The sequence below is a fragment of the Bacillus rossius genome, chromosome 11 (assembly GCF_032445375.1).
Source record: "Bacillus rossius redtenbacheri isolate Brsri chromosome 11, Brsri_v3, whole genome shotgun sequence".
Lineage (NCBI taxonomy): Eukaryota > Metazoa > Arthropoda > Insecta > Phasmatodea > Bacillidae > Bacillus > Bacillus rossius.
The window spans coordinates 68,870-84,674 of NC_086338.1; the positions used below are offsets into that span (position 1 = coordinate 68,870).

The 15,805-nt window shown below is 35.7% G+C and overlaps 1 protein-coding gene across 1 annotated transcript; it reads right to left on the reverse strand.

Moving 5' to 3' along the window:
* Positions 1-236: 236 nt before the first annotated feature.
* On the reverse strand, positions 237-6,135 carry LOC134536528 (amelogenin-like; the record flags this gene model as incomplete). The annotated part of the gene is made up of 3 exons (XM_063376259.1): positions 237-344; positions 1,677-1,739; positions 6,028-6,135. Coding segments are annotated over 3 exons (279 nt in total), but the record flags the coding sequence as incomplete, so codon positions are not given.
* Positions 6,136-15,805: the final 9,670 nt, after the last annotated feature.

A 15,805-nucleotide genomic window follows, 5' to 3' on the forward strand; every position in this document is an offset into this window, starting at 1 on the left:
TGGGTCAATTGGGACAATTGGGTCAATTGGGTGAATTGGGTCAATTAAGTCTATTGGGTACAATTGGGACAATTGGGTGAATTGGGTGAATTGGGTCAATTGGGTCATTAGAGTCTATTGGGTCAATTTGGTTAATTGTGTCTATTGGGTCAATTTTGTCAATTGGGTGAATTGGGTCAATTAAGTCTATTGGGTACAATTGGGACAATTGGGTGAATTGGGTGAATTGGGTCAATTGGGTCATTAGAGTCTATTGGGTCAATTTGGTTAATTGTGTCTATTGGGTCAATTTTGTCAATTGGGTGAATTGGGTCAATTGGGTGAATTGGATCAATTGGTTCAATTGGGTGAATTGGGTGAATTGGGTCAATTGGGTCAATTTGTTCAATTAGGGCAATCAATTCGGTCAATTGGGTCAATTTGGTCAATTGGGTGAATTGGGTGAATTTGGTCAATTGGGTCAATTGGGTGAATTGGGACAATTGGGTGAATTGGGACAATTGGGTGAATTGGGTGAATTGGGTCAATTAGGTGAATTGGGTCAATTGGGTGAATTGGGTCAATTGGGTGAATTGGGTCAATTGGGTGAATTGGGTCAATTGGGTGAATTGGGTCAATTGGGTGAATTGAGTGAATTGGATGAATTAAGTGAATGGGGTCAATTGGGTCAATTAGGACAATTGAGTCAATTGGGTGAATTAGGTCAATTAAGTCTATTGGGTACAATTGGGACAATTGGGTCAATTGGGTGTATTAAGTGAATTGGGTCAATTGGGTGTCAATTGGGTCAATTGGGTGTCAATTGGGTCAATTGGGTCAAATAAGTCTATTGGGTACAATTGGGACATTTGGGTCAATTGGGTGAAATGGGTCAATTGGAAGAATTGGGTCAATTGGGTCAATTGGGTCAATTGAGTCTATTGGGTCAATTGGGTTAATTGTGTCTATTGGGTCAATTGTGTCAATTGGGTGAATTGGGCCAATTGGGTGAATTGGATCAATTGGTTCAATTGGGTGAATTGGGTGAATTAGGTCAATTGGGTCAATTTGGTCAATTAGGGCAATTGGGTGAATTGGGGCAATTTGGGTGAATTGGGGCAATTGGGTGAAATGGGTCAATTGGGTCAATTGGGTCAATTGGGTCAATTGGGTGAATTAGGTCAATTTGGTGAAATGGGTCAATTGGGTGAATTGGGTGAATTGGGTCTTATTGGGTCTTTTGGGTGAATTGGGTCAATGGGGTGAATTGGATGAATAGGGACAATTGGGTGCATTGGGTAAATAGGGTGAATTGGGTCAATTGGGTGAATTGAGTGAATTGAGTGAATTGGGTGAATTTTGTCAATAGGGTGAATTGGGTCAATTGGGTGAATTGGGTGAATTGTGTCAATTGGGTCAATTGGGTTAATGTGGTGTATTGGGACAATTTGGTCAATTGGGTGAATTGGGTGAATTGTGCCAAATGGGTGAATTGGGTCAATTTAGTCAATTGGGTCAATTGGGTCAATTGGGTGAATTGGGACAATTGGGTCAATTGGGTAAATTGGGACAATTGGGTCAATTGGGTGAATTGGGTCAATTTGGTGAACTGGGTCAATTGGGTCAATTGCGTGAATTGGGTCAATCGGGTCAATTGGGTCAATTGGGTGAATTGGGTCAATTGGGTCAATTGGGTGAATTGGGTCAATTGGGTCAATTTGGTGATTTGGGTGAATTGGGTCAATTGGGTCATTTGGGTTAATTGGGTGAATTGGGTCAAATGGGTCAATTGGGTGAATTGGGTCAAATGGGTCAATTGGGTGAATTGGGTCAATTGGGTGAATTGGGTCAATTGGGTGAATTGGGTGAATTGGGTCAATTGGGTGAATTAGGTCAATTGGGTGAATTAGGTCAATTGGGTGAATTAGGTCAATTGGGTCAATTACGTGAATTGGGTGAAATTAATGAATTGGGTCAATTGTGTGTCTTGGGTCAATTAAGTCAATTGGGTCATTTGGGTCAATTGAGTCAATTGTGTGAATTGGGTGTATTGGGTCAAATGGGTCAATTGGGTCAATTGGGTGTATTGGGTGTATTGGGTCAAATGGGTCAATTGGGTCAATTGGGTCAATTGGGTCAATTGGGTCAATTGGGTCAATTGGGTCTTATTGGGTGAATTGGGTCAATTGGGTGAATTGGGTGAATAGGGACAATTGGGTGCATTAGGTGATAGGGTGAATTGGGTGAATTTGGTCAATTGGGTGAATTGGGTGAATTGAGTGAATTGGGTGAATTGGGTGAATTTTGTCAATAGGGTGAATAGGGTGAATTGGGTGAATTGGGTCAATTGGGTCAATAGGGTCAATTGGGTGTATTGGGTCAATCGGGTCAATTGGGTCAATTGGGTCAATTGGGTCAGTTGGGTCAATCGGGTGAATTGGGTGAATTGGGTGAATTGGGTGAATTGGGTGAATTGGGTGAATAAGAGTGACTAAGAGTGAATAAGGGTGAATCACCCAATTGACCAAATTCACCCAATTGTCCCAATTCACCCAATTCACCAAATTGACCCAATTCACCCAATTCATCCAATTGACCCAATTCACCCAATTGATCCATTTCACCCAATTGACCTAATTCACCCAATTGACCTAATTCACCCAATTGACACAATTTTTTCAATTGTACCCAATAGACCCAATAGACCCAATTGACCCAATTGACCCAATTCACCCAATTGACCCAATTAAACCAATTGACCCAATTGACCCATTTCACCCAATTAACCCAATTGTCCCAATTCACCCAATTGACCCAACTCACACCATTGACCAAATTGACCCAATTGACCCAATTGACCCAATTGAACCAATTGACCCAATTGACCCAATTGACCCAATTGACCCAATTGACCCCTTCACCCAATTCACCCAATTGACCCAATTCACCAAATTCACCCAATTCATCCAATTGTAACAATTGATCCAAATGACCCAATGCACTTTAATAAGTGATATGAAGTAGAAAAAGATCAAAAAATATTTAAAATAACCAACTAATAACGAAATAATTTACTTGAATAGAAAAAATTTCCAATTATTAAATGCATGATTTAATCTAAATAAACTATTAGAAAAGACTCAAATACGTGTAAATTTTATCTACTTGTACAATTTAATAAGTATTCAAAAAGATTTCATTTCATACGAAATGAATCCAATTTTAACGAATTGATACGAAAAATTACAACATAAAAAAAATCACTCAAAACTATATGAATGAAATGATTTTTTTAAAAGCACTTAAATAAGTAATATAAAGTGTAACAGGGTCAAAAGTATCATAAGAACGTATTTATAACAAATAAGTTTATTTGAAAAGAAACAATTTTGTATTTAAAATTCTTGATTTAATCTAAATAAACCATTGCAAAGGACTCAAATGTGTGGAATTGTTATCCACTTGTACAATTTAATGTGAATATCCAACAAATTTCAAACAATTGCAATGAATACGAAATATTTCCAATTATAACGAAATTTGTTGGTAAAACTATTACATCAAACAAAATCACTCGAAACAATATGAATGAAATGATTTTTACTTAAATGCACTTAAATAAGTAATATGAAGTAGAAAAAGGTCAAAAAATAACATAAGAACGTATTTATAACGAAATACGTTTACTTGAATAGAAACAATTTCCAATACTTAAATGCATGTTTTAATCAAAATAAATCATTGGAATAAACTCAAATATGTGGAAAAGTTACCTTCTTGTAGAATTTAATTTGAATTTACCAAAATAATCATTATCGATTTTAATGAATACGAAATAAATAAATTACAACGAATTGATTCGAAAAATTATAACATCATTCCAAATCACTTCAAACAATATAAGTAAATTTATTTTTACCCAAATATAATTTTGTAGGGAAAATGAAGTAGAAAAATATAACAAAGCATCAAAATAACCCAATTTAAACGAAATAAGTTTTTTCGAATAGAATGAATTTCTAATTAATAAATACATAATTTAATCGAAATTAACCGTTGGTAAGGATTTAATTTTGTGGAATTGTACAATTAAAGGTGAATTAACCAAAAGAACATTAATCGTAACTAATGTTTACGAAATAAATCCAATTATAACGAATTAGACTGTAAAAAATATTATATCAAACAACGTCACTCGGTACAATATGAAACAAATGATTTTTACTTATATGAACTTAAAGATGAAATAATGAAGTGGAAAAAAATAAAAATCATCAAAATACCCCTTTGATAACGAAATAAGTTTATTCGAATAGAAATAATTTCCAATTGTTAAATGCATGATTTGTTCTAAATAAACCATTGGAAAGGACTAAAATGTGTGTAAATGTTATCCACTTGTACAATTAAATGTGAATTGACGAAAAGAAACGTAAACTATTCCAATCATTTACGAAATGAATCCAATTATAACTAAATTAGTTGGTAAAACTGTTGCATCAAACCAAATGACTCGAAATATTATGAATGAAATAATTTTTACTTAAATGCACTTAAATAAGTAATATGAAGTAGTAAAAGGGCAAACAATTGTCAAAATAACCCATTTTTACAAAATTAGTTTTTTCGAAAAAAAACAAATTCCAATTATTTAATGCATCATTTAATTCAAATAAACCATTGGAAAAAACCTCTACTGTGTGTAAATTTTTTCTACTTGTACAACTTAATAAGTATTGACCACGATTTCATTTAATACAATATGAATCAAAATTTAACGAATTGACTCGGGAAAATTATTACATCAAACCATATAATTCGAAACAATATAGATAAATTGTATTCCACCTAAAAAAATTAATAGAAAAAGATTAAAAAACCATCGAAATAAACCATTTCAACGAAATAAGTTTTCTCGAATGGAAACAATTTCCAATACGAAATAAACCAATTGGGAGAATTGGGTGAATTGGGTCAATTGTGTCAATTAGGTGAATTTGGTCAACAGGGTCAATTAAGTCCATTAGGTCTTTTGGGCGAATTGGTTCAATAGGGTCAATTGGGTCAATTAGGTGAACTGGGTTAATTGGGTCAATTTAGTCAATTGGGTCAATTGGGTCAATTGGGTGAATTGGGACAATTGGGACAATTGGGTCAATTGGGTAAATTGGGACAATTGGGTCAATTGGGTGAATTGGGTCAATTAGGTGAACTGGGTCAATTGGGTCAATTGGGTCAGTTGGGTGAATTGGGTCAATTGGGTCAATTGGGTGAATTGGGTAAATTGGGTCAATTTGGTGATTTAAGTGAATTGGGTCAATTGGGTCATTTGGGTCAATTGGGTCATTTGGGTCAATTGGGTGAATTGGATGAAATGGGTCAATTGGGTGAATTGGGTCAATTGGGTCAAATACGTGAATTGGGTGAAATTGGTGAATTGGGTCAATTGGGTGTATTGGGTCAATTAAGTCAATTGGGTCAATTGGGTCAATTTGGTCAATTTGGTCTATTGGGTGAATTGGGTGAATTTGGTCAATTGGGTCAATTGGGTGAATTGGGACAATTGGGTGAATTGGGACAAATGGGTGAATTGGGTGAATTGGGTGAATTGGGTGAATTGGGTCAATTGGGGAAATTGGGTCAATTGGGTGAATTCGGTCAATTGGGTGAATTGGGTCAATTGGATAAATTCGGTTAATTGGGTCAATTGGGTTAATTGGGTGAATTGGGTGAATTGGGGAAATTGGGTGAATTAGGTCAATTGGGTGAATTGGGTCAATTGGGTGAATTGAGTGAATTGGATGAATTAAGTGAATTGGGTCAATTGGGTCAATTGGGTCAATTGGGACAATTGGGTCAATTGGGTGAATTGGGTCAATTAAGTCTATTGGGTACAATTGGGACAATTGGGTGAATTGGGTGAAATGGGTCAATTGGAAGAATTGGGTGAATTGGGTCAATTGGGTCAATAGAGTCTATTGGGTCAATTTGGTTAATTGTGTCTATTGGGTCAATTGTGTCAATTGGGTGAATTGGGTCAATTGGGTGAATTGGATCAATTGGTTCAATTGGGTGAATTGGGTGAATTGGGTCAATTGGGTCAATTTGGTCAATTAGGGCAATTGGGTGAATTTGGTCAATTGGGTCAATTGGGTGAATTGGGACAATTGGGTGAATTGGGACAAATGGGTGAATTGGGTGAATTGGGTGAATTGGGTCAATTGGGGAAATTGGGTCAATTGGGTGAATTCGGTCAATTGGGTGAATTGGGTCAATTGGGTCAATTGGATAAATTCGGTTAATTGGGTCAATTGGGTTAATTGGGTGAATTGGGTGAATTGGGGAAATTGGGTGAATTAGGTCAATTGGGTGAATTGGGTCAATTGGGTGAATTGAGTGAATTGGATGAATTAAGTGAATTGGGTCAATTGGGTCAATTGGGTCAATTGGGACAATTGGGTCAATTGGGTGAATTGGGTCAATTAAGTCTATTGGGTACAATTGGGACAATTGGGTGAATTGGGTGAAATGGGTCAATTGGAAGAATTGGGTGAATTGGGTCAATTGGGTCAATAGAGTCTATTGGGTCAATTTGGTTAATTGTGTCTATTGGGTCAATTGTGTCAATTGGGTGAATTGGGTCAATTGGGTGAATTGGATCAATTGGTTCAATTGGGTGAATTGGGTGAATTGGGTGAATTGTGTCAATTGGGTCAATTGGGTGTATTGGGACAATTTGGTTAATTGGGTGAATTGGGTAAATTGTGCCAAATGGGTTAATTGGGTCAATTGGGTCAATTTGGTGATTTGGGTGAATTGGGTCAATTGGGTCAATTCGGTCATTTGGGTCAATTGGGTTTATTGGGACAATTTGGTCAATTGGGTGAATTGTGCCAAATGGGTGAATTGGGTCAATTGGGTCAATTTGGTGATTTGGGTGAATTGGGTCAATTGGGTCAATTCGGTCATTTGGGTCAATTGGGTGAATTGGGTGAATTGGTTCAAATGGGTCAATTCGGTCAATTGGGTCAATTTGGTCAATTAAGTGAATTGGGTGAATTTGGTCAATTGGGTCAATTGGGTGAATTGGGTCAATTGGGTGAATTGGGACAATTGGGTGAATTGGGACAATTGGGTGAATTGGGACAATTGGGTGAATTGGGACAATTGGGTGAATTGGGACAATTGGGTGAATTGGGACAATTGGGTGAATTGGGACAATTGGGTGAATTGGGACAATTGGGACAATTGGGTGAATTGGGACAATTGGGTGAATTGGGACAATTGGGTGAATTGAGTGAATTTGGTCAATTGGGTGAATTGGGTCAATTGGGTGAATTGGGTCAACAGGGTCAATTAGGTCCATTAGGTCTTTTGGGCCAATTGGGTCAATAGGGTCAATTGGGTCAATTAGGTGAACTGGGTTAATTGGCTCAATTTAGTCAATTGGGTCTATTGGGTCAATTGGGTCTATTGGGTCAATTGGGTCTATTGGGACAAATGGGTCAATTCGGTAAATTGGGACAATTGGGTCAATTGGGTGAATTGGGTCAATTGGGTTAATTGGGTGAATTGGGTCAATTAAGTCTATTGGGTACAATTGGGACAATTGGGTCAATTGGGTGAATTAAGTGAATTGGGTCAATTGGGTCAATTGGGTCAATTGGGACAATTGGGTAAATTGGGTCAATTAAGTCTATTGGGTACAATTGGGACAATTGGGTCAATTGGGTGAATTGGGTCAACAGGGTCAATTAGGTCCATTAGGTCTTTTGGGCCAATTGGGTCAATAGGGTCAATTGGGTCAATTAGGTGAACTGGGTTAATTGGCTCAATTTAGTCAATTGGGTCTATTGGGTCAATTGGGTCTATTGGGTCAATTGGGTCTATTGGGACAAATGGGTCAATTCGGTAAATTGGGACAATTGGGTCAATTGGGTGAATTGGGTCAATTAGGTGAACTGGGTCAATTGGGTGAATTAGGTGAATAGGGACAATTGGGTGCATTAGGTGAATAGGGTGAATTGGGTGAATTTAGTCAATTGGGTCTATTGGGTCAATTGGGTGAATTGGGACAATTGGGTCAATTGGGTAAATTGGGACAATTGAGTCAATTGGGTGAATTGGGTCAATTAGGTGAACTGTGTCAATTTGGTCAATTTAGTCAATTGGGTCAATTGGGTCAATTTGGTCAATTGGGTCAATTGGGTCAATTTGGTCAATTGGGTCAATTGGGTCAATTTGGTCAATTGGGTGAATTTGGTCAATTGGGTTAATTGGGTGAATTTGGTCAATTGGGTTAATTGGGTGAATAGGCTCAATTAGGTCAATTGGGTCAATTGGGTGAATTGGGTCAATTGGGTCAATTTGGTGATTTGGGTGAATTGGGTCAATTGGAACATTTGGGTCAATTGGGTGAATTGGGTCAAATGGGTCAATTGGGTGAATTGGGTGAAATTGGTGAATTGGGTCAATTGGGTGTATTGGGTCAATTAAGTCAATTGGGTCATTTGGGTCAATTGGGTGAATTGGGTGAATTGGATCAAATGGGTCAAATGGGTCAATTGGGTCAATTGGGTCAATTGGGTCAATTGGGTCAATTGGGTCTTATTGGGTGAATTGGGTGAATTGGGTCAATTGGGTGAATTAGGTGAATAGGGACAATTGGGTGCATTAGGTGAATAGGGTGAATTGGGTGAATTTAGTCAATTGGGTCTATTGTGTCAATTGGGTGAATTGGGACAATTGGGTCAATTGGGTAAATTGGGACAATTGAGTCAATTGGGTGAATTGGGTCAATTAGGTGAACTGTGTCAATTTGGTCAATTTAGTCAATTGGGTCAATTGGGTCAATTTGGTCAATTGGGTCAATTGGGTCAATTGGGTCAATTTGGTCAATTGGGTGAATTTGGTCAATTGGGTTAATTGGGTGAATTTGGTCAATTGGGTTAATTGGGTGAATTGGGACAATTGGGTGAATTGGGACAATTGGGTGAATTGGGTCAATTGGGTGAATTGGGTCAATTGGGTGAATTGGGTCAATTGGGTGAATTGGGTCAATTGGGTGAATTGGGTCAATTGGGTGAATTGGGTCAATTGGGTGAATTGGGTTAATTGGGTGAATTGGGTGAATTGTGCCAAATGGGTGAATTGGGTCAATTGGGTCAATTTGGTGATTTGGGTGAATTGGGTCAATTGGGTCAATTCGGTCAATTGGGACAATTGGGTCAATTGGGTGAATTGGGTCAATTAAGTCTATTGGGTACAATTGGGTCAATTTGGTCAATTGGGTGAATTGGGTGAATTTGGTCAATTGGGTCAATTGGTTGAATTGGGTCAATTGGGTGAATTGGGACAATTGGGTGAATTGGGACAATTGGGTGAATTGGGACAATTGGGTGAATTGGGACAATTGGGTGAATTGGGACAATTGGGTGAATTGGGACAATTGGGTGTATTGGGACAATTGGGTGAATTGGGACAATTGGGTGAATTGGGTGAATTTGGTCAATTGGGTCAATTGGGTCTTATTGGGTCTTTTGGGTGAATTGGGTCAATGGGGTGAATTGGGTGAATAGGGACAATTGGGTGCATTGGGTGAATAGGGTGAATTGGGTCAGTTGGGTCAATCGGGTGAATTGGGTGAATTGGGTGAATTGGGTGAATAAGAGTGACTAAGGGTGAATAAGGGTGAATCACCCAATTCACTGAATTCACCCAATTCACCCAATTTTCCCATATTACCCAATTCACCCAATTCACCCAATACCCCCAATTCTCCCAATTCACCCAATTCACACAATTGACCAAATTGACCCAATTCATTCAATTGACCCAATTGACCAAATTGACCCAATTCACCCAATTCACCCAATTGACCCAATTCACCCAATTCACCCAATTGACCCATTTCACCCAATTGACCTAATTCACCCAATTGACCTAATTCACCCAATTGACCCAATTGACCCAATTGACCCAAATGATCCAATTCACCCAATTGACCAAATTGACCCAATTCACCCAATTCATCCAATTGACCCAATTGACCCAATTCACCCCATTGATCCATTTCACCCAATTGACCTAATTCACCCAATTGACACAATTGTCCCAATTGTACCCAATAGACCCAATAGACCCAATTGACCCAATTGACCCAATTCACCCAATTCACTCAAGTCACTTAATTCACCCAATTGACCAAATTCACCCAATTGATCCATTTCACCCAATTGACCTAATTCACCCAATTGACACAATTTTTTCAATTGTACCCAATAGACCCAATAGACCCAATCGACCCAATTCACCCAATTGACCCAATTAACCTAATTGACCCAATTGACCCAATTCACCCAATTGACCCATTTCACCCAATTAACCCAATTGTCCCAATTCACCCAATTGACCCAATTGACCCAACTCACACCATTGACCAAATTGACCCAATTGACCCAATTGACCCAATTGAATCAATTGACCCAATTGACCCAATTGACCCCTTCACCCAATTCACCCAATTGACCCAATTCACCAAATTCACCCAATTCATCCAATTGTAACAATTGATCCAAATGACCCAATGCACTTTAATAAGTGATATGAAGTAGAAAAAGATCAAAAAATATTTAAAATAACCAACTAATAACGAAATAATTTACTTGAATAGAAAAAATTTCCAATTATTAAATGCATGATTTAATCTAAATAAACTATTAGAAAAGACTCAAATACGTGTAAATTTTATCTACTTGTACAATTTAATAAGTATTCAAAAAGATTTCATTTCGTACGAAATGAATCCAATTTTAACGAATTGATACGAAAAATTACAACATAAAAAAAATCACTCAAAACTATATGAATGAAATGATTTTTTTTAAAAGCACTTAAATAAGTAATATAAAGTGTAACAGGGTCAAAAAGTATCATAAGAACGTATTTATAACAAATAAGTTTATTTGAAAAGAAACAATTTTGTATTTAAAATTCTTGATTTAATCTAAATAAACCATTGCAAAGGACTCAAATGTGTGGAATTGTTATCCACTTGTACAATTTAATGTGAATATCCAACAAATTTCAAACAATTGCAATGAATACGAAATATTTCCAATTATAACGAAATTTGTTGGTAAAACTATTACATCAATCAAAATCACTCGAAACAATATGAATGAAATGATTTTTACTTAAATGCACTTAAATAAGTAATATGAAGTAGAAAAAGGTCAAAAAATAACATAAGAACGTATTTATAACGAAATACGTTTACTTGAATAGAAACAATTTCCAATACTTAAATGCATGTTTTAATCAAAATAAATCATTGGAATAAACTCAAATATGTGGAAAAGTTACCTTCTTGTAGAATTTAATTTGAATTTACCAAAATAATCATTATCGATTTTAATGAATACGAAATAAATAAATTACAACGAATTGATTCGAAAAATTATAACATCATTCCAAATCACTTCAAACAATATAAGTAAATTTATTTCTACCCAAATATAATTTTGTAGGGAAAATGAAGTAGAAAAATATAACAAAGCATCAAAATAACCCAATTTAAACGAAATAAGTTTTTTCGAATAGAATGAATTTCTAATTAATAAATACATAATTTAATCGAAATTAACCGTTGGTAAGGATTTAATTTTGTGGAATTGTACAATTAAAGGTGAATTAACCAAAAGAACATTAATCGTAACTAATGTTTACGAAATAAATCCAATTATAACGAATTAGACTGTAAAAAATATTATATCAAACAACGTCACTCGGTACAATATGAAACAAATGATTTTTACTTATATGAACTTAAAGATGAAATAATGAAGTGGAAAAAAATAAAAATCATCAAAATACCCCTTTGATAACGAAATAAGTTTATTCGAATAGAAATAATTTCCAATTGTTAAATGCATGATTTAAAATAAATAAACCATTGGAAAGGACTAAAATGTGTGTAAATGTTATCCACTTGTACAATTAAATGTGAATTAACTAAAAGAAACGTTAACGATTCCAGTCATTTACGAAATGAATCCAATTATAACTAAATTAGTTGGTAAAACTGTTGCATCAAACCAAATGACTCGAAATATTATGAATGAAATAATTTTTACTTAAATGCACTTAAATAAGTAATATGAAGTAGTAAAAGGGCAAACAATTTCAAAATAACCCATTTTTACAAAATAAGTTTTTTCGAAAAAAAAACAAATTCCAATTATTTAATGCATCATTTAATTCAAATAAACCATTGGAAAAAACTCTAATGTGTGTAAATTTTTTATACTTGTACAACTTAATAAGTATTGACCACGATTTCATTTAATACAATATGAATCAAAATTTAACGAATTGACTCGGGAAAATTATTACATCAAACCATATAATTCGAAACAATATAGATAAATTGTATTCCACCTAAAAAAATTAATAGAAAAAGATTAAAAAACCATCGAAATAAACCATTTCAAAGAAATAAGTTTTCTCGAATGGAAACAATTTCCAATACGAAATAAACCAATTGGGAGAATTGGATGAATTGGGTCAATTGTGTCAATTAGGTGAATTGGGTCAACAGGGTCAATTAGGTCCATTAGGTCTTTTGGGCCAATTGGGTCAATAGGGTCAATTAGGTGAACTGGGTTAATTGGGTCAATTTAGTCAATTGGGTCATTGCGTCAATTGGGTGAATTGGGACAATTGGGTCAATTGGGTAAATTGGGACAATTGGGTCAATTGGGTCAATTAGGTGAACTGGGTCAATTGGGTCAATTTAGTCAATTGGGTCAATTGGGTCAATTGGGTGAATTGGGTCAATTGGGTGAATTGGGTCAATTGGGTGAATTGGGTGAATTGGGTGTATTGGGTCAATTGGGTCAATTGGGTCAATTGGGTCAATAGGGTCAATTCGGTCAATTAATTGAACTGGGTCAATTGGTTCAATAGGGTCAATTTAGTCAATTGGGTCAATTGGGTGAATTGGGTGAATTGGGTGAATTGGGTGAATTGGATCAATTGGGTCAATTGGGTCAATTGGGTGAATTGGGTCAATTTGGTCAATTTGGTCAATTTGGTCAATTGGGTCAATTGGGTCAATTTGGTCAATTGGGTCAATTGGGTCAATTAGGTCAATTGGGTCAATTGGGAGAATTTGGTGAATTTGGTCTATTGGGTGAATTGGGTCAATTGGGTCAATTGGGTGAATTGGGTGAATTGGGTCAATTACGTGAATTAAGTGAAATTGGTGAATTGGGTCAATTGGGTCAGTTATTGTTAGGTATGTAAATTTTATGGTTTAATATTGTACACAATTTTTTTTTCACTAGTTATGGATTTTATTAAAAACGTTTAGTCAACAAAATTGTATATCTATTTATATGCATTTTTTACTTTCACAACTGTGTAGGCGATTCTTAAGTATATCTGTAAGAGAAGTGTTGTACCCGTTTCTATTATAAAAGGTCTGCAAATGTATTAAATCTAAATAATATGTTATGTAACAATGTTTTGACATTTTTTTAATTTTTAATATAATTTTTAAATTTTATGTGATAATTTTTCATTTTTCACTTCATCATGCATTACAGATACCTTATGGAAAGCTTTGAATGATTTACAGATTTATTTTTTGTGCGGCGGTAACTTAAGATGATACAGAAAATTACAATCTGGCGCAGGGAATAGAAACATTGGGACCTTCCCCCCCCTTTTTTCTTCTTCATGGTCATCCTCAACCACTTTACCCAAGCCATTGTAAGACCTTGTCCACACCCCCTGCATCCCAGACCACCTGCTGATTTTACAGCTCATCCTCGCCTGCCTTGCTCCCCACCGACTTTCTCAACCTTCCTCCCACCACGTCAGGTACGAAGACTACCGAAAAGGCAGAGCAGAAGTATTTTCCCTATGATGAATACTCTTAAGCTAAAAATACAGTTGTAATGACTAGTTAGATTAGTAAACAATCTTAAATTAAGCTGGTATAATTAAATATTTTTACATTTACTCCTAACATGAATACTTTGAACTGTATCAATTCAATGATAACCAACCGTTATTTTAGCTATCGTCACCTTACTTCTAAAACCTCGTAAGTCCAGATTTTTTCATTTTTGAGGTTTTATTGCTGATAGGTGAATATTTAGCTTTTGTACTAGCCTCTAAATCCTGAGGAATTTATCCAAGAAAAATAAAACCTTGTATGTCACAGTGCACCAAAACCATACCCTAAAACCTCGTATGTTTATTTTACAGTGCTGCTGCCTTGTGAACATAAAAATAAAACCTAGTAAGTTTCTGCCTTGCATATAAATCATTGCCTAAAATCTCGTATGTCTATGGATTAATAGTGTGACAAGGGAAACAATGAATGCTTAATGGTTTATAGTGTAATTTAATTAATGTAATTTACTTGTATGTTATTTTGCAGTATTTTGATGGATTTTTATCAAGAATTATTAATTTATGCACCAGTTTAGGTAAATATTTTAATATTTTATTACTTTTATAATTGAAAATAAATATAATTTAGTTACTTATTGATGTTTTGTTGTCAACAATATTAATTTATTTGTATAGCATTACAGTTCTATTTCAAATTATAAATAAACTTATATGAAAATGAATCTTGTTTTCAGAATAAAGTCATAATGAATTCGAGAACTGTGAAAATTCTTCACATGTCTGGTGTTGACTTCAGCAATGGCCAAACAGCCAAGGGTGTAGGAACCGGGGGGGACAGGGGGGACGCGTCCCCCTGAACTTTTTGGGTGAAGGGGACTGTCCCCCCCCCCAACTTTCTAGACCTTGATATAGTTTTATTTTATAATATCATTCTGCCCAACTTTATTTGTAATTTCTTCACACATCAAATTTTATCTTAAGGAAACAATAATAATTTTAACATCGATGTATCCAATGGTTAGATACAAAAACCGTTTAAAAAGCACTATTTTGCACTTTTAAAATCAAAATTTTCCTGTGGAGGACACCCGGATCTTAGTAAGAGGGAAATGGGTTTTTATGACATCAAAATCATTATTTGTCCCCCCAACTTTATGAACACAGCTACGCCAATGCAAATAGCACAGAAAACTTTCCCTAGGAAGGCATACTATATGCCTAATGCAAGTACAACGACAACTCTACTAGGAAATGAAAAAAAATAATCTCCCTAATGATTCTATTAGTTCACCAAGAAGTAACATTACATTATGTGAATGTGATGATGTACCTACAGGAGACTTTTTTGTTCATGACGATGGCACCTTGGTTCCCACTTTTTCGAATGGAGCACAAGGGGTCAATGATAAAGAGGAACCAGTTAGTGTAGATAAAGGAAATCCCGATAGTGACATTTCTAATATTATTTGTGATATATAAAGTTCTGAAGGGAAAAGAGGAGGTTCTACAGTTACTGATGATGATGTTCTTGGTGTAGTCAAAGACACTACAAGCATACCAATGATTGATAATGAGGTTTCCTTGAATATGATTGACCCAAGTGTACCATGTAATGTGCTTACAGGCAATACCATAGAGGAAAACAATTTTGAACACCACATTTCAAATGTTTCTAGTGTTTGCCCGAAAGATCAAACTACTGTTACTACATTATTTGGTATTGGAGATGTAGATGTTAAAGCCATAGGTAGGCATATAGCTGTTTCCGAAGAAAAAGATGCTGGTAATCATGGAATAGTATTGCCCGCCAACAACGAAACTGAAAATGAAGTGATTTAAGAAAATCCACAAGAACATGAAGAAACTTCCAATAATGTGAGAAGACGGAAACAGACGGTGACTG